The following is an 18,543-nucleotide window of genomic DNA, read 5'->3' as shown; positions in this document are numbered from 1 at the left end:
CGCTGCTGCCTGGTCCTTCACCTTACTTTATTCCAGGTTTCCGCCCCGGGGCTCGGCTGGCCAGCGCCGAGGACGGCGACCTCCTCCACGCCGGCCACCCCCTTCCCCGGCGAGCCAGAGGGGCCTTCACATTGTCTGGGACACATCAGTGAAAGGGGTAAAGGAGCAAAAGCCAGCTGTTGGCTCGGACTCCAAGATGGGGAAAGTCCCTCCTCCTCCTCCCCTGCAGAGCTGCCGCCGCTCTCCCCCTTCACCCCCCCCCGGGATGCGGAGGACCAGCTGGCTTTGCCGGGCCAGGGCCTGGAAGGGGAGTGAGGCAGCAGGTCGTTCCAGGGCTCCCGACCCCTGCCTCGTTCCGGCCGGGAGAAGGAGCCGCGGGTGAAGCCCCGTTCCGCCGCTGGGATGTCGGGAATGTGCTTAATAGGTGAGCGTGGCCTGCAGGTCCTCCAGGTCCTCGTGGCAGGCCCAGTCCTGCCGAGGGAGAGGGACCGAATGGGCAGGGGCCCCCTCCCCGCACCCCCGTCCCTCCCTTCCTCTGCGGGCCGCACTCCATCGGGGCGGGGGGCAGAGCGACGGCCCCAGGCCCCAAGGGGAGAGGCCCAGCAGGAGCGTGCCCTCTGAGGATTCGGACCCCGCACGGGGTCTCGCGTCGCGGAAGCGGGTAAGGCGGGGCAAGGCAGGCTACCTCTTTGGTGATGTCCGGCAGCTCCAGCGCCTGTTTCAGCCACTGAGTGGCCATTGTGTTATTCCCCAGCTCCTTGTAGCACTGGGGAGGAGGCAGGTGGCAGTGAGAGGGGCAGCTGGGGTCCAGCAAGGATGTGGTCACAATCCCTCCAAGCCAGAACCCTGCGGGGGAAGGACCACGGGTGACCCGCAGCGCTGTTTTACCTTGGAGATGTACACCCGTCCCGCTTTGGAGAAGCCCGGCTTCAACTCTTCCACCTGCACAGGGAGAGGCAACTGGGTGAGGCCTAGCCGGGTTTGGGACAGGCCGCCTCCACCTCCTGGGGGCGAAGGGGCCACAGGGCAAAGCAGGCTTGGAGAAGAAGCCGTCAGTCGATCATTTACTGTGCGCTTACTGTGTACCCCAGTACCATACCAAGCGCTATAACAGACGGGTTCTCCACCCATCGAGAGATTGCAATCTAGAGGGACAGCAGTCAGTATAAATTATGGATTTGTACGCAAGTGCCGTGGGGCTGAGGGACACAAATACCTGCTGCCTAGCCGGGGGTGGGCGCGTTGCGTTAACGCTGCCACCCTGGGCTACCTGGTAAGTGGAGACTTGTGGAAATTGTCGCAGGAGCCACTGGGGAAGGGGGCTGGGGTCTCTACCCTCACCACCGCAGCTGGTCGGTGCCAGGGGGCCCAGGGAACCTTCCACGCCGCGCCTCGCTTGGGGAAGAGCGAGGACGTCAGCACCCACCCCCTCCCCACCAGTTGTTCCCCGTCATCCAGCACCTTCAGGAAGCTCTGCAGGGCATCGTGGACAGAGGCAGTGGGGGGACTCTCGTACAGGGCTGATACCGTCTTCCTTTCCAGCCAGCTCAGATGGGCCACCTGCCGCACAATCAATCAGTGGTATTTTTTGAGCGCTTACGGTGTACAGAGCACCGCTCCAAGCGGTCGGACTGCAATACAACAGAGTTGGTGGCAGCGGGGAACGTACCTAAGGAGCTGACCATCTACAGGGGCGAAACTAATACAAAGAAATCACAGGTGGATAGGTTAAGTGTTGTGGGGCTGAGGGTGGGGTGAAAACAGGGCAAATCCAAGTGCCAAGATGACTGCAGAAGGGAGAGGGAACAGGAGAAATAAGGGCTCGAGCGGGGAAGGCCTGCTTTAAGTGAAGCTTCGAAGTTGGGGAGAGTGAACGTCTGTTGGAAATAGAAGGGGGAAGAAGTTGCAGGCTAAAGGTGGGATGTGAGTGAGGGGTCGGCGGCGAGATAAGAGGCAATCAAGGTGCCGTGAGCGTGATGGGGATCCGGGGGGAAGACACCCCACGGTACCCCGCCCGGCCCCCACCACGCCAGGCGGACGACTCACCTGGTAGCACCATCGGCCCAGGAGGAAGTGCGACCTGGGGTTGTCCGGCTGTAGGGAGATGGCTCGGTCCACGTGTTCCTGCAGTTAGTCAATCCTATTTATCGAGTGCTTACTGTGTGCAGGGTACTGGACTAAGTACTTGGGTAGACCTATCCCCTGCCCCCAATGACCTTAGCGAAATCAATAAATGAGGGATATGGAGCGAAGTGCTGTGGGGCTGGGAGGGGGGCTGAATAAAGAGAGCCATCAGGGGGACGCAGAGGGGAGTGGAAGAAAAGGAGGCGTTAATCAGGGAAGGCCTCTTGCAGAGGGGATACGTGTCGAGTCCCACCCCCAGCTGAGCTGTAGCAAACCCGCAGGGGCGAAGGGGACGGCGGCCGAGCTCACCTTGAACACAAAGCCGCTCTGGATGCGCTTCTGGATGCCCTCGTGCTCACCCACCTGGCTGCCCAGCACTGCATACCTGCAAGGGGTAGAGAAGCAGCGTGGTCTAATGGACAAAGACCGGGCCTGGGAGGCCAGAGGAACTTGGTTTCTAATCTTCGCTCCACCACCTGTCTGCTGGGTGACTTTGGGCAAATCACTTGACTTCTCTGCCTCAGTGACCCGATGTGTACGATGGGGATTAAGACAGTGTGCCCCGGGTGGGGTAGGGATTGTGTCCAACCTAATTAGCTTGTACCTATCTCAACGCTTAGTACTGTGCCTGGCACACAGTAAGCACCTAACAAACGAGACAAAGAATAAAAGGGGGTGTGGGAGGAGACGCATCAGCACCCCAACTCTCAGGTTTCACTCCTCAGCACCCCCCTGAACACCTCAGAGCTCCCTGCGGGCTGGAACCCCATCTCTGCCTTCCCCGGCTCACGGGACAGAGTTGGGTAGATCCCCTTCAGAGCGGAGAGGAGCACGCTGGAAAAATAAGAGGCCTCACAGCAGCTACCCACGGCCCGACCCGAAGACCCTCAGGGCACTGGGGTGAATGTGAAGGTCTCAGTCCACCGGCCCCAAAACCCGCGCCAGCCCCAGAGGCCTGGATGCTGCTGCCATAGCACGGGGGCGGGCATTCTCCTCTCCTCCCCGCGGACCCTCAGTCCAACCCCGGCCCTGTTGGGGGTGTGCGGGCGGCCACCACATACCACTGGTGACACTCGGGGTTCTCCTCCCCCAGCTGCAGGGCGGCCTCGGCCTCTTCCTTCCCTGCGAGGTGAAAGTAGGGAGTTGGCCCATGCCAGGGAGAAGGCCCCAGCCTGCCACCCCAGAAATACCAGTAATGGGGCCTACCGTCCTGGCCACCCCTTCCCCACCAATCCCCAGAAGCCGGGCAACTACGTTAGAGAGCCAAGCAGCTGGCCAAACCGCCCCCCCAGCCATGAGTCTCTCTGCCAGGCAGGCGGGTCCAGGCCAAGAACGGTCCTTGAGATGGTCAGAAGCCCAAAGGCTCCTGAATCTTTATTTCTGCTAAGTCCGGCCTTCCACCCCACCCCTTTTCCCCCAGTACCCACCTACCCTCCCACTGTCTACCCAGGCTGCCCATGCCCGATGTCCGGGCACCTGAAAGCCCAAGACAGGGACCACTCCTCACACTCACCCACCCACTCCTCACCTGACCCTCACCAGGCCACTGCCCGGCACGACTCACCGCCCACCGCGTATGACTTCTTCTCGTCTGCCTCCTCCGTCAGCTCACACATGTCGCTGTAGGCCCGGGCAAGCCGCCACAGGAAGTCCTGCCGGTCACCATACTGTGGATGGGACGGACACGGGGCTGGGCTGCCGGGGCCAGTTCTCCCCGGGGACCACCCTTAGCCTTTCCACGGTCCCCGCTCCTGGCCCTGCCCCAGCCCTCCCTCACTCCCCCTGCCCTGTGGGAGCCTCTCGAGCGAGGTTGGCACCCGGGCAAGGAGAAGATCCAGGGAGGGGGAGGAGGGGGCCCGAGTGGGGCCGTTACCTCGTGGTGGGCAGGGACTGTGCCTGTTTATTGTTGTGTCGTCCTCTCCCAAGCGCTTAGTACAGTGCTCCGCACCCGATAAGTAGGATGGAATTAGTTACCGCCAGCTTGTTGTCGAGCAGCAGCTGGAAGGCGTCCCTCCTGTCCTGCTCGCTGCCCTGGTGCAGCTCATCCGCCTGCTGCAGGAGCTGGCCCAGCTCCTCGTCCCCCGCGGACGGCCCTGCCGCCGGCCCCAGCTGGTCCCTCGTCTCCTCGTCGCTGGCCTCGCCCGCGGCCTCGCCCGCCTCGCCGCCGTCCTCGCTCTCTCCCTCCGTCTGGCCGCCCTCATAATCGGACTCCGCGTTGGCCGTGGTGTAGCTGCAAGGGAGGGGCCGGGATGTCCGGGGGAGAGGGTCGGGGTGGGGGCCGGGTCCGGATTCACCCCCCCAAGCCCGGGTCCTTGCCCCCCGGGGATCTCGATGAGGGGCCGCCCCTCCGGGGAGTAGCCCCGGACAGAATTCCCCCCCGGGGCCTAACTAGGGCAATAACCAGGGACAGAAATGCCCTCCTTTCCTGTCCAGGCCAGTATCCCTGGGCAGATATGCCCCCGACTCCCCACAGGCAGCAGGCTTGGTGGATAGAGCCCGGGCCTGGGTTCTAATCCTGGCTCTGCCAACTGCTTGCCGTGTGACCCTAAGCAAGTCACTTAACTGCTCTATGCCTCAGGTCTCCTGCGCTCTCTCCAACTTAGATTGGGAACCCCAGGCGGGACAGGGATGTACCCAATGTAACTGACTTGTACCTATCCCAACACCTAGAACGGTGTTTAACACACGGTAAGTGCTGAACAAATACTATGAAATACTATCGACAGACCCGCGAGGAACTCGATCTAATTCTCAACTGTGCATCCTCTCCCAGCAAGCGCTTAATAAATACTATTAAAAAATGGGCAGGGCGGACGGACAGTAGCCCGGGCGGGTACCGTGGCCCCTAGACGATGCCACCCTCATCTCGGATGGCACCGGACGGCACCCCAACCGGCACCGCCCCAGCTCCCTGCCCTTTCCGGAGCAGGCTCGCCCCCGGCTCCCTTGCCGGAACTGAGGATGAGAGGGGAAGCGCTCACCCGCCCTCGCTCTCCCCGTCGGTCAGGGCCCCGCCGGAGCTGGCGGTGAAGTAGATGGAGCTGGAGCCGGTAGAGTCGCTCCTCTCGCGGTGGAAGAGGAAGCGCCGACGTCGAGGTCCTCTCTGGGCCTCCAGGTGGGACCTGGGAGGAGGAGGAGGAGACCACTGGGTGATCAGAGGGAGCGTGGGCCCCTCCCCATCCCACCTCGGCCCGGGCCCTCCTGTCACGCCACCCGAAGGTCCCTCCTCGGGCAGCGGGGCAGACCCACCTGACTTCGCCCACGATCTCCCGGGCCAGGCTCGGCAGGCTGCCGCGCAACTCCTCCACCTCCCGCCGCAGCTCGCTCAGGCCGCTCACCACCAGGTCCAGGTGGTCCAGCACCAGCTCCGGCCTCACCCCCGGGGGCCAGGGCAGCGACTCCGCGTCGCCCGCCTCCCCCGGGACCGCGCGTCGTGGCCGCGCTGCCGCAGCTGCTGCGTGGGCATCGGGAGCCTCCGCTCGGGTCCGGTTCCGCCTCTCCCCCGGGCCACCTCCCGCGCCCGGGGCCGATCCCCGGGACTCCCGGCCGTGGGCCAAAAGGCCTACCTCTCTTGCGGAGATGATGCCACCCTACCCACGCCCGCCCAGCCCCCATCCGGGCTCTGAAACTCAGTGACGAGGGCACTGGGGCCGGACCAGTGGGCCCCTTCGGAGGAAGGGGAAGTTTAAGGCTTCTGTGGGCCCCCAGCTAGGCACCCCATGAGGAGATGGGGCTCAGGGCCCTCACGTCCGGCCCGCAGGGCGCCCGCCCCTTCCCCCATACCTCGCCCTGCCCGGCTCAGGGCAGGAAGAGCGCTGGAACCGGGCACTGTTTTCTTCCCCACTATAACCTCTCAGTGGGAGATCTCTCTCCACCTGAGCGGGCCAAGCGGGCCCTCTGCACCGCCCTCCCCCTCCCCGCTCAGCCGAGAACGCCCCTCCCCGGTGCGCGTCCGCCCCCCCGGCGGTCAATACCCTGGAGGTGGGATTCTGAGGTCCGGGTGTAGCCCAGGGAGTTGGGCAGGCCCTGGCTCCCGACGAGGGCCCGGGGCCGTCGCCTCCGGTGGATGTAGATGGCGCAGAGGAGTCCCAGGCCCGTGGCGGTGCCAAGCAGTAGCCCGAGCACTCCGCGGGCACCGGCCAGGACCCCCATCCTGGACGTGTGGACGTGCTGGGGAGACAGGAGGGCGGGTGGGTGAGCGAGGGCTCTGCCTCCATTTTTTTTTATGGCATCCTTTAAGCACCGACTATGCGCCAGCCACCGTACTGAGCGCTGGAGCACATACAAGTTAGCCAAGGTGGACACGGTCCCTGTCCCACACAAGACCCCATTTTACAGCTGAGAGAACTGAGGCACGTAGAGGAGTAACAATAATGATGGTATTTGTTAAGCGCTTACTATGTGCCGAGCACTGTTTTAAGCACTGGAGTAGATACAAGGTGATCGGAGAGTCCCACGTGGGGCTGTCTTAATCCCCATCGTACAGATGAAGCAACTGAGGCCCAGAGAGGCGAAGTGACTTGCTCAAGGTCACACAGCACACGCGTGGCGGAGACAAAATTAGAACCCAGGTCCTTCTGAGTCCCAAGTCCATGCTCTATGTAGTAGACCACACTGATTCCAGTTGTCGTTGCCCCCCCGGGGGCACTTCCCTTCCCTAAGGCCACAGCACCCCACCCCGACCCCGCACCCTGTCCCGGCTCCCCAGGGAGAACGTCACCCTCGCCAACACCCAGGAGCCCAGTGTACCGTGGCTCTGCCCTGCCCTCTGTGCCACCGCCCACTCCCCCATCCTCTGCCCAGGCCCCGGGGCTCCAAGCATAACCGCCAAGCTCTTTCTTTGCTCGCCCCGTCCAGGTAGACGGAGGTTTCCTGGCCAAAGTCCCCACCAAGCAGGTCAAGGGCTGGACCTGCCCCGCCTCGGGGTGGGGGGCACCGTCCACCACCACCCTCCTGCTCCCGGCCCTCGGGGGGGCTGGACACCGGTCACTCAATGTGTCACCCCCTTCAGCTTTCGGGGACACCATCCATCGCCACCACCTGCCCCGGGGGGAGCTGGACACCGGTCACTCTCCCCTCCTCAGCCCTCGGAGACACCGCCCACCACGTGCCCCCCGGGGGGGCCAGACACTGGTCACTCTCCCTTCCTCAGCGTGGCTCAGTGGAAAGAGCCCGGGCTTGGGAGTCAGAGGTCATGGGTTCGAATTCCAGCTCTGCCACCTGTCAGCTGGGTGACTGTGGGCATGTCACTTCACTTCCCTGTGCCTCAGTTACCTCATCTGTAAAATGGGGATGAAGACTGTGAGCCCCACGTGGGACAACCTGATTCCCCTGTGTCTACCCCAGCGCTTAGAACAGTGCTCTGCACATAGTAAGTGCTTAACAAATTCCAACATTATTATTAGTACATAGGGGAAGCAGCGTGGCTTGGGGAAAAGAGCCTGGGCTTCGGAGTCAGGGGTCATGGGTTCGACTCCCGGCTCTGCCACCTGTCAGCTGTGTGACTGTGGGCAAGTCACTTTTCATTCATTCAACAGTATTTATTGAGCGCTTACTATGTGCAGAGCACTGTACTAAGCGCTTGGAATGAACAAGTCGGCAACAGATAGAGACGGTCCCTGCCCTTCGACGGGCTCACGGTCTGATCGGGGGAGACGGACAGACGAGAACGATGGCGATAAATAGAGTCGAGGGGAAGAACATCTCGTAAAAACAATGGCGACTAAATAGAATCGAGGCGATGTACATTTCATTAACAAAATAAATAGGGTAATGAAAATATATACAGATGAGCGGACGAGTACAGTGCTGAGGGGATGGGAAGGGAGAGGGGGAGGAGCAGAGGGAAATGGGGGGGAAAAGAGGGTTAAGCTGCGGAGAGGTGAAGGGGGGTGGTAGAAGGAGTAGAGGGAGAAGAGGAGCTCAGTCTGGGAAGGTCTCTTGGAGGAGGTGAGTTTTCACTTCTCCGTGCCTCAGCGACCTCATCTGGAAAATGGGGATTAACTGTGAGCCTCACGTTGGTATTTGTTAAGCGCTTACTATGTGCCGAGCACTGTTCTAAGCGCTGGGGTAGACAGGGGAATCAGGTTGTCCCACGTGGGGCTCACAGTCTTCATCCCCATTTTACAGATGAGGGAACTGAGGCCCAGAGAAGTGAAGTGACTTGCCCACAGTCACACAGCCGACAGGTGGCAGAGCTGGGATTCGAACTCATGAGCCCTGACTCCAAAGCCCATGCTCTTTCCACTGAGCCACGCTGCTTCTCACGTGGGGCAACCTAATGACCCTGTCTCTACCCCGGCGCTTAGAACAGTGCTCTGCACATAGTAAGCGCTTCCCAAATACCAACATTATTATCATTACATCCCTGCTCTGCCACTTGTCAGCTGTGTGACTGTAGGCAGGCCACTTAACTTCTCCGTCCCTCAGTGACCTCATCTATAAAATGGGGATTCACTGTGAGCCTCCCGTGGGACAACCTGATGACCCCGGATCTCCCCCGGCGCTTAGGACAGTGCTCTGCACCTAGTGAGCGCTTAACAAATACCAACATTATTATTAGTAGTAAGGGCTTAACGAAGACCAACGTTATTATTATTTTTTCCCCCCTGCAGCCCGCGGGGACCCGGTCCATCCCCACCACGTGCCCCCGGGGGGGGCCGGACACCGGTCAGTCTCCCTTCCTCCCCCCTGCAGCCCTCGGGGACACCGTCTTCCCCCATCCCGTGCCCCCGGGGGGGGCAGGACACCGGTGACCCTCCCCCCAGGACCGCCCCGCACCTCGTTTGCGGCCCGCAGCAAGCTGGAGCAGGAGCTGGAGCTGGAGCTGGGGCGCACGCAGGGCAACGTCATCGGGGGACCCGCCCTCCCCCCACCGCCCCAGCCAATCCGAGCCCGGCCTTGGGATGACGTCACACAGAGCCCCCCACCCCCCAAAGGTCAGAAGGTCAAGGGTCAGGTTTAGGGGACAGGGGAGGGGGGCGAGGAGGGAGGAGCCTCGGAGCAGGCCTGCTCCCCCGCTGTTGCTTTCGGTTTTCCTTTTCCCCAGGAAGCGCCCTCCGTAGGCGCCGGGGACTGTACTAAGCGCTGGGGTAATGCCCAGCTCATCAGGGTGGACGACAAGGCCCCCGACCCCCGCGGGGCGCCCAGTCGTGATCCCCGTTTTGCAGATGAGGTCACGGAGGCACAGAGAAGTGAAGCGACTGGACCCGAGGTCGCACAGCAGACACGTGGCGGAAGCGGGATTGGATCCGACTCCCGGGCCAGGCTGGGGTTCGTCCTAGGGGCATTAATCAATCAATCAATCACATTTATTAACTGCTGGCTGTGTGCACAGCACTGTACTAATCGCTTGCGTCCATGGGGTACAGCCATGCCCCCCAAACGCAGTTTACAGGGGGAGGCAGACACTGTTTTGTGGTCTATCTCCCCCGTTTAATAATAATGATAACTCATTCATTCAATAGTATTTATTGAGCGCTTACTATGTGCAGAGCACTGTACTAAGCGCTCGGAATGGACAAATCGGTAACAGAGACAGTCCCTGCCCTTTGATGGGCTTATAGTCTATTCAGGGGAGACGGACCGACAAGAACAATGGCAATAAATAGGAGCAAGGGGATGGACATCTCATTAAAACAATAGCAAATAAATAGAATCAAGGTGATGTACATCTCGTTAACAAAATAAATAGGGTAATGAAAATATATACACTTGAGCGGATGACTGCAGTGCTGAGGGGAGGGGAAGGGAGAGGGGGAGGAGCAGAGGGAAAGGGGGGAAAAGAGGGTTTAGCTGAGGAGAGGTGAAGGTGGGGGTAAAGGGAGCAGAGGGAATAATGTTGGTATTTGTTAAGCACTTACAATGTGCAGAGCACTGTTCTAAGCGCCGGGGGAGATACAGGGGAATGAGGTTGTCCCACGTGAGGCTCACAGTCTTCATCCCCATTTTACAGATGAGGTCACTGAGGCCCAGTGACTTGCCCACAGTCACCCAGCTGCCAAGTGGCAGAGCAGCTTAGACTGTGATACCGTTGTTGGGCAGGGATGGTCTCTAACTGTTGCCGAATTGTACCTTCCGAGCGCTTAGTACGTTGCCGTGCGCATAGTAAGCGCTCAGTAAATACGATCGAATGAAGGAATGAACAGTGAGAGAAAGAATAATGACCAATATGTACTTGGGTGCTGTGGGGCTGAGGAAGAGGATAAGAGGCCTTCCCACATGAGCTTCCCCTTTTCCCTCTGCTCCTTCCCCTCCCCTCAGCGCTGTGCTCATTTTTATATATCTTTATTACCCTATTTATTTTGTTAATGAGGTGTACATCCCCTTGATTCTATTTATTACTATTGTTTTTGTCCCTCCGTCTCCCCCGATTAGACTGTGAGCCCGTCAGTGGGCAGGGACTGTCTCTATCTGTTGCCGAACTGTCCATTCCAAGCTCTTAGTTCAGTGCTCTGCACCTAGTAAGCGCTCAATAAATACTATTGAATGAATGATAATTCAAGGAGTACGTCTACAATGCAAGGGCAACAAAGAAGGGAGGGGGAGAAAAGGAAATGAGGGCTTAGTCAGGGAAGGCCTCTGGGAGGAGGCTTTGAAATCAAGCTTTGAAGGTGGGGAGAGTGAATTTGAAGAGGGAGGGCGTTCCGGGCCAGGGCGAGCGGTCAGGCGCTGAGATAGATGAGATCAAGGTACAGGGAGTAGATTGGCATTAGAAGGGCAAAGTGTGGGGGCTGGGTCGCAGTCAGAGAGCAGCGAGGCCAGGTAGGAGGGAGAGGCCATAATAATAATAATGTTGGTATTTGTTAAGCGCTTACTATGTGCAGAGCACTGTTCTAAGCGCTGGGGTAGACACAGGGGAATCGGGTTGTCCCACGTGGGGCTCACAGTCTTCACCCCCATTTTACAGATGAGGGAACTGACTGACACAAGGTGATTGACTGAGCAACAGCCCTGAACCGGTCTCCAAATCAGCTCGAGTCTCCTCGGGCCCTGCCAGGGCGACAGTCTGAATCCTCGGGGTCCCCCAGACCCAGTGCGGCGGTGTGAGTTGGGGGCTCCCAGGGCCTGTGGAAGGGTAGGGTGGGATTCAGAGAGCCGACAAGGCAGAGAGGCCAGAGTTTGGAGGGTTTGCAGCCTAGCAGTTCTTTGATGCTGTAGGAGATTCGGGGGGAGCGGACGGGGAGGCGGTGGCTCCCTCACACAGCCGGACCCCCGACATCACCGGCCCCGTCGCTTCCAAAGACCTAGCACCTCCCTGAGGGGCCGAGGCAGCCCCCCGCCCCAACCCCCAGACCGGCCAGATCTATTCCGGGACTCCCCCCTCCTCACCCCCAACCCTGTTAGGCTGTTAGGGCCTCTCCTCTCCGTCTAGACTATAAGCTCAATGTTACATTCTGTTGCATTGGACTCTCCCAAGTGCTTAGTACATTGCCCTGCACATAGTAAGCGCTCAATAAATACCATTGATTGATTAAAGGAAACCAGGGTTAACTGTTGTACTCTCCCAAGCACTCAGTACGGTGCTCTGCACACAGTAAGCACTCAATAAATATGGTTGAATTCATTGAAAGTTTACTGTTGTAAGGTACTCTCCCAAGCACTCAGTACAGTACTCTGCACACAGTAAGCACTCAATAAATATGGTTGAATGAATTGAAAGTTTACTGTTGTATACTCTCCCAAACACTCAGTACAGTGTTCTGCACATAGTAAGCACTCAATAAATATGGTTGAATTAACTGAAAGTTTACTGTTGAACTCTCCCAAGCACTCAGTACAGTGCCCTGCACACAGTAAGCACTCAATAAATATGGTTGAATGAACTGAAAGTTTACTGTTGTACTCTCCCAACACTCAGTACAGTATTCTGCACTCAATAAATATGGTCGAATGAATGGAATGAATAGTAATGGCTCTCGAGCCCCCTCCCCACCAAGCCCGGGCCGGATCCCTGACCCAGAGTGTGGGCTCCAGGTGGCTGTGATGTAACATCTGTCCCCCTCCCCTCCCGCCCTCCCCCAGCCCACCCGATACACCTCGCTCCCAGCCACCCCAAGCCCCCCGCCTCTCCCCGACAATGTGCAATCTGCCAGCGGATATTAAAGATGGTATCTGGGCGCACGGGGTTCGCTGCGCAGAGACGGCTGAGCCGTCTATCGCATCCTACATCTCCGCGAAAAACTCGGGCGACAGCACCAGAGACGGCCCCTCGGCTGGAGATTACGCATCTGGGGACGTGCTCTGCCTCTCTCCAGCTCGGTCTATTAATAATAATAATAACCGTGGTATTCGTTAAGCGCTTACTAGGGGCTAGGCACCGTACTCAGTGCTGGGGTAGATACAAGGTAATTGGGTCGGACACAGTCCCTGCCCCTCGAAGCGTTCACAGTCTTAATCCCCCTTCTGCAGGTGAGGGAACTGAGGCCCAGAGAAGTGAAGTGACTGGCCCTAAATCCCACAGCAGATAAATGGCCGAGCCGGGATTAGAACCCAGGTCTTTCTGCCTCCCAGGCCTGTGCTCTATCCACTGCGCCACGCTGCCCTCTCTGCCCCTGCTCCCCATCCTACCTCAGCTCTTGTCTTGCTACCCTCACCAATCCCAGTGTGAATAAATAGTAATAATGACGGCATTTGTGAAGCGCTCTCTATGTGCCAAGCACTGTTCTAAGCACTGAGGGAGATACACACGGTAATCAGGTTGTCCCATGTGGGGCTCAATCTTAACCCCCATTTTACAGATGAGGGAACTGAGGCACAGAGAAGTGAAGTGACTTGCCCACAGTCCCAGAGCTGACAAGCGGCGGAACCGGGATTAGAACCCATGACCTATGGCTCCCAAACCCGGGCTCTTTCCACTGAGCCACGCTGCTTAAGTGCACGAAGGCCCCGCTACCCCTACCGGAGTCCGGTTTAGACCGTGAGCCCGTCGTTGGGCAGGGATGGTCTCTATGTGTTGGCAATTTGTACATCCCAAGCGCTTAGCACAGTGCTCTGCACAGAGTAAGCGCTCAATAAATAAGGTTGAATGAATGAATAAAAAAGACGCTCTCTCCCCACTCTGCTCCCTCCTGCTGGCTCAGGGAGAGCGAGGCCTGGGAATCCGGGGGGGGAGGCTCCTCAGTAAGATCAATCAATCGATCAATCAATCAATCAATCGTATTTATTGGGTGCTCACTGTGTACGTGCACTTTACTAATCTCTCCGGAGAGTGCAACAGATGTGTAATCTGTTAGAAGCAGCGTGGCTCGGTGGAAAGAGCCCAGGCTCGGGAGTCAGCGGTCATGGATTCGAATCCGGACTCTGCCACTTGGCAGCTGTGTGACTGTGGGCAAGTCACCTCACTTCTCTGGGCCTCAGTGACCTCATCTGTAAAATGGGGATGAAGACTGTGAGCCTCACGTGGGACAACCCGATGACCCTCTATCTCCCCCAACGCTTAGAACAGTGCTCTGCACATAGTAAGCACTTAACAAATACCAACATTATTACTAGTATTATTATTAATCCTGGCTCCGCTACTTGTCAGCTGTGGGACCAGGGCAATTCACTTCACTTCTCTGTGCCTCAATCACCTCATCTGGAAAATGGGGATTAAGACTGCGAGTCCCACGTGGGACAACCTGATGACCTTATATCTACCCCAGCGCTTAGAACAGTGCTTATGGTAATGGTTAGCACCCTGAATCCAGCGAGCCGCGTTCACATCTCGATGGGACCTGAGTTATTCTTCAAGCGCTTAGTACAGTGCTCTGCACACTGTAAGTGCTCAATAAATATAAATGAATGAATGCTTGGCACATAGTAAGCGCTTAACAAATATCATCATTATTATTGTTATTATTATTATCTGTGAGCTGCCCTCAAAGAATTTACAGTCTCGTGGGAGATACACTCCTGGCGTAGTGGGGTCGGGGGGTGGGAAGGGAAGAGGGAGAAGCCTGAAAGAATTAATTAATGAATTAATTACCATGAGAAGTAGCATGGCTCAGTGGAAAGAGCCCAGGCTTGGGCGTCAGGGGTCATGGGTTCGAATCCCGGCTCTGCCACTTGTCAGCTGTGTGACTGTGGGCAAGTCTCTTCACTTCTCTGGGCCTCAGCGACTTCATCTGTAAAAGGGGATTAAGACTGTGAGCCTCACGGGGGACAACCTCATGAGCCTGTATCTCCCCCAGCGCTTAGAACGGTGCTCTGCACATAGTAAGCGCTTCACAAATACCAACGTTATTATTATTATTCTCTGGGCATCAGTTACCCCATCTGCCCTCGATGAGCTGGCTTGGATCAATAGGCGGCGATCTAGGGGGTGGAGGTCCTGGGGGTCATTCATTCATTCAATAGTATTTATTGAGCGCTTACTAGGTGCAGAGCACTGTACTAAACGCTTAGAATGGACAAATCAGTAACAGATAGAGACAGTCCCTGCTCTTTGACGGGTTTACGGTCTAATCGGGGGAGACGGACAGACAAGAACAATGGCAATCATCGGGGGAGACGGACAGACAAGAACAATGGCAATCAAGGTAAAACAATAGCAAATAAATAGAATCAGGGTGGTGGGTATCTCATTAACAAAATAAATAGGGGAATAAAGATATAAACAGTTGCGCGGACGAGTATAGTGCTGAGGGGACGGGTCGGTCACCTGGGCACAGGGGATCTTTCGGGGCGGGGGGAAGGGTCTTGCCAGAGGCTGAGTGGGTCAGAATGAGTGAGACCAGACTGGCCTCCCTTCCTCTGCCGGGAGGATGGATTTTCTCTTTTTTGGGGGGTTGTTTTAGAGTAATTATGAAGCACTTACTATGCACCAGGCCCTGTGATAACCACTGGGTTAGATACAAGATAATCAAGTTGGACTCAGTCCCTGTCCCACATGGGGCTCACAACCCCCAATTTACAGATGAGGTAACTGAGGCCCAGAGAAGCGAAGCGACTTACCCGACACGTGGGCAGAGCCGGGCTCAGACCCCAGGTCCTCCGACCCTCGGGCTCCTGCTCTTTCTCCTCGACCGGGCGTTGAGGCCGAGTGTCCAGCGGCGGCCACGGACCCCCACAGCGCCGGCCACGCCGCTGCTTAAGAGAAGCTTCGTGGCTCAGTGGAACGCGGGATTGGGAGTCAGAGGTCATGGGTTCAAATCCTGACTCCAGCCACTTGTCAGCTGTGTGACTTTGGGCAAGTCACTTAACTTCTCTGTGCCTCAGTTCCCTCATCTGTAAAACGGGGATGAAGACTGTGATCTCTACGTGGGACAACCTGATCACCTTGTATCCTCCCCAGTGCTTAGAACGGTGCTCGGCACACAGTAAGCGCTTCACAAATAGCAACATTATTATTATTATTGTTACTATTATTAACGTCTCTGTGCCTCAGTGACCCTATCTGTAAAATGGGGATTAACTGTGAGCCTCATGTGGGACAACCTGATCACCCTGTAGTCTCTCCAGCGCTTAGAACGGTGCTCGGCACACGGTAAGCGCTTCACAGATACCAACGTTATTATTATTATTACTATTAACCTCTCTGTGTCTCAGTCACTTCATCTGGAAAATGGGGATGAAGACTGTAAGCCCCCCTTGGGACAACCTGATCACCCTCTATCCTCTCCAGCACTTAGAACGGTGCTTGGTACACAATAGGCGCTTCAAAAATACCATTATTATTATTATTAACGTCTCTGTGCCTCAGTGACCTCATCTGGAAAATGGGGATGAAGACCATGAGCCCCACGTGGGACAACCTGATCACTTGTATCCTCCCCAACGCTTAGAACGGTGCTCGGCACGTAGTAAGCGCTTCACAAATACCAACATCATTATTAACTTCTCTGTGCCTCAGTTCCCTCATGTGTCTAAGGGGGATGAAGACCGTGAGCCCCACGTGGGACAACCTGATCACTTGTATCCTCCCCAACGCTTAGAACGGTGCTCGGCACGTAGTAAGCGCTTCACAAATACCAACATCATTATTATTAACTTCTCTGTGCCTCAGTTCCCTCATCTGCCCAAGGGGGAGGAAGACGGGGAGCCCCACGGGGGACAACCTGATGACCTTGCATCCTCCCCAACGCTTAGCACGGTGCTCGGCACGTAGTAAGCGCTTCACAAATACCAACATCATCATTAGCATTAACTTCTCTGTGCCTCACTCCCCTCATCTGTCCGACGGAGAGGAAGACGGGGAGCGCCACGGGGGACCAGCCGATGACCTGGGATCCTCCCCAGCGCTGAGAAGGGCGCTTGGCAGAGAGTGAGCGCTTAAGAGACGCCACCGTTCTGATTCCCGGGACGGGCCGAAGGGGGGCGGGGCGTGGGAAGGTCCTACTTGCTGAATGCTCCGGCCACGTGACCAGACGGACGGGGCTCTGATCGGTGGAGTCCCGGGGCGGGCCTCCCGTCCATTGGCCCCGCCGCCCGGCGCCGCCTCCGGGCAGGACAGGACAGGACCGGACCGGAGCCCGGGAGCGGGACTGGCTGGAGGAGGGTGGGCGTGCGGGGGCGGGACGAGCCGGGGGCGAGTGGGGGGTCCGAGCGTCCGGAGCCCGGGACCATGCCGTACCTGCTCATCAGCACCCAGACCCGCATGGTGAGGGACGCGGGGGGGGGGGACACCCAGGGGAGGGACCCCCCGCCACCCGACTGACGCCCCTCCGGCCGGGGACCCCCGACCCCGCCCTGGCCCCGAGCCGGCCGGGATAATTAGCGTCCCGGCCCGGGTGGCGAGGGGGAGATGAAAGGGGAGCCGGAGGGGACGGGCAGGGGACGGGTCCCGGGACCCGGTCTTTCCTGCCCGCCCGCCCCGAGGGGGTGGGAGGCGGGGGAGGGGGCGGCATCCCGGGCTGAGCGGCGGCCCCGGTCTCCCCCCGGCAGGAGGTGGGTCCCACGATGGTGGGGGACGAGCAGTCGGACCCCCAGCTGATGCTGTGCCTGGGAGCCATCAAGAGGAACACACTTGGGAACCACTTGTAAGCGCGGGCGGCGTTGGGGACCCCGGCCCAGACCCTCACCTGACCCCTGACCCCTCTCTTCCCGGCCCTCACTTCTCCCGTTCTCTCCCACCCCGACCCTCCCGGCTTCTGAGTTTTGCCCCCCTCGCCGGGCCACGCTCTGCCCAACCCCCTGCTTGGCACCCAAGGAAGGCAAAGGCAGGAGATCCAACAGAGCCACCCCCGCCCCCGGCTAGGCCGGGGTAGCAGGAGGACAGAGGTGGGGCGGGGGCAGGGCAGCCCCGGGCACGGACCCATCGGTCCCAGCTGCGGCCGGGCACCTGAGCCCGGTTGCTGGCACAGACCCGGTGTCACCTGCTCGCTCAGCCCCCGGGGGCGACTGCCCGATTCCCTCTAATCAAGGCAGTTGGGGCCGCAGGGCTGCCCGCAGATTAGAGGTCTAGCTCCACGCTGGGCCCCGCTGGGCAAGGGCTGGGTCGGTCGGTCAGCCAGCGGGCCCACATCACCCCCGCCCCCTCTTCCCCCCTCGCGGGAACGGGGCTGGGGTCCCTCCCCGTCTCCCCTCCTTCCCCTGAGGGCCGGGTGCGCGAAACCCACACCTCCCCGGTCGGCCGAAAGCGTGGCAGAAGAGGCGGTGCCGGCCCTGGAAGCGGGTGCCCAGGCTGTCGGCCGAGGTCTGCCAGGCAGAGGTCTGGACAGAGTCGCCCACCTCCGAGGCCCAAGAACCTTGCCTCTCCCGTGTCCCCCCTCACCCCTACCCCACCATTAGCCCCGAGGTCCCCTTGCTCAGCTCCGTCCCCGCCGAAACCCATCCCCGTGGGGGTTGTGGCCAAGAAAGGGGTGGTCCCCGGGGGCTCTCCAGGACCGCCACCTCCCTGGGTTCTCCCTCACTGCCCTCTTTCTCCGCAGCTGGGAGTACTATGTCAACGACCCGCCCCGTGTGGTCCTGGACAAGTTGGAGGGTCAGGGCTTCCGTGTGGTCGGCATGACGGGGGTGGGCCAGACTCTGGTGTGGTGTCTGCACAAGGAATAGCCCCCCGTCCCCCACCGCCACGGGGGAGCAGTCTGGGCCTCCCCCGAAGTCACAGTAACGGCCTTCCCCGACCTGGAGTCGCCCACCTCATCCCTCGGGAGCCCCCCCCTTCCTCTCCCGGGCCCTCTTCCTCCTCCTCCTCACCCACTGCTGGCTCCTGATGTCCAGATGGCTGTCCCAGGCGAGGGGGGCGGCTGAGGCGGTGCCAGCTGGGGCCAAGGAAAGAGGGGGGGTGGGGAGGGGGTCTGGCCCCTAAAGCCCAGGCCCCGTGCAAATTGTGACCAGCCCCGGACCTGTCCAGACTTCCGGTCAATAAAGAGTCGTGGTGACATCAGGGACTCCTCCTCTCTGACAGCGGGCGCGGCCCCCGGCCCGGGCGGGGGAGACTCGGAGCAGGGGCAAGTTCCCGACCCCGGAGGGCTTCTCGGGGGAGAACCGCCCCCC

At 59.1% G+C, this 18,543-nt stretch overlaps 2 protein-coding genes across 3 annotated transcripts; one reads left to right on the top strand and one right to left on the bottom strand.

Moving 5' to 3' along the window:
• Window positions 1-6: 6 nt before the first annotated feature.
• On the bottom strand, window positions 7-8,991 carry RMDN3 (regulator of microtubule dynamics 3). Of its 2 annotated transcripts, none has more exons than XM_029078246.2 (13): window positions 8,905-8,991; window positions 6,099-6,294; window positions 5,374-5,578; window positions 5,106-5,246; window positions 4,099-4,354; window positions 3,689-3,791; window positions 3,186-3,246; window positions 2,434-2,509; window positions 2,047-2,124; window positions 1,462-1,560; window positions 889-942; window positions 686-766; window positions 7-471 (listed from the first exon to the last, which is right to left on the bottom strand). In XM_029078246.2, exons 1-13 carry the CDS (start codon window positions 8,974-8,976, stop codon window positions 418-420), a joined length of 1,476 nt encoding a protein of 491 aa, XP_028934079.1. In that variant the 5' UTR covers window positions 8,977-8,991; the 3' UTR covers window positions 7-417. The 2 variants fall into 2 exon arrangements, with proteins under 2 accessions (XP_028934079.1, XP_028934080.1); XM_029078247.2 differs by having other exon boundaries at window positions 5,374-5,575.
• Window positions 8,992-16,604: 7,613 nt separating this feature from the next.
• GCHFR (GTP cyclohydrolase I feedback regulator) lies at window positions 16,605-18,433 on the top strand. Its single transcript, XM_029077224.2, has 3 exons — window positions 16,605-16,705; window positions 16,990-17,084; window positions 17,976-18,433. The coding sequence occupies exons 1-3, from the start codon at window positions 16,670-16,672 to the stop codon at window positions 18,097-18,099; spliced, it is 255 nt and encodes an 84-aa protein (XP_028933057.1). The 5' UTR covers window positions 16,605-16,669; the 3' UTR covers window positions 18,100-18,433.
• Window positions 18,434-18,543: the final 110 nt, after the last annotated feature.

This window comes from Ornithorhynchus anatinus, chromosome 13 (assembly GCF_004115215.2).
Source record: "Ornithorhynchus anatinus isolate Pmale09 chromosome 13, mOrnAna1.pri.v4, whole genome shotgun sequence".
NCBI lineage: Eukaryota > Metazoa > Chordata > Mammalia > Monotremata > Ornithorhynchidae > Ornithorhynchus > Ornithorhynchus anatinus.
Note: the sequence above shows the minus strand (reverse complement) of the source record. Positions and strands in the feature narration are given on the sequence as shown.

Bases quoted from the DNA above. Each gene is read 5' to 3' on its own strand.
- RMDN3 (XM_029078246.2), bottom strand. From the start codon at position 8,976: ATGACGTTGCCCTGCGTGCGCCCCAGCTCCAGCTCCAGCTCCTGCTCC. The intron at 5,579-6,098 runs GTATTGACCGCC...ATGCCCACGCAG, and splicing joins CTCAGAATCCCACCTCCAGG to CAGCTGCGGCAGCGCGGCCA. The intron at 2,510-3,185 runs GTATGTGGTGGC...TACCCCTTGCAG, and splicing joins AACCCCGAGTGTCACCAGTG to GTATGCAGTGCTGGGCAGCC.
- GCHFR (XM_029077224.2), top strand. From the start codon at position 16,670: ATGCCGTACCTGCTCATCAGCACCCAGACCCGCATG. The intron at 16,706-16,989 runs GTGAGGGACGCG...TCCCCCCGGCAG, and splicing joins TCAGCACCCAGACCCGCATG to GAGGTGGGTCCCACGATGGT. The intron at 17,085-17,975 runs GTAAGCGCGGGC...CTTTCTCCGCAG, and splicing joins AACACACTTGGGAACCACTT to CTGGGAGTACTATGTCAACG.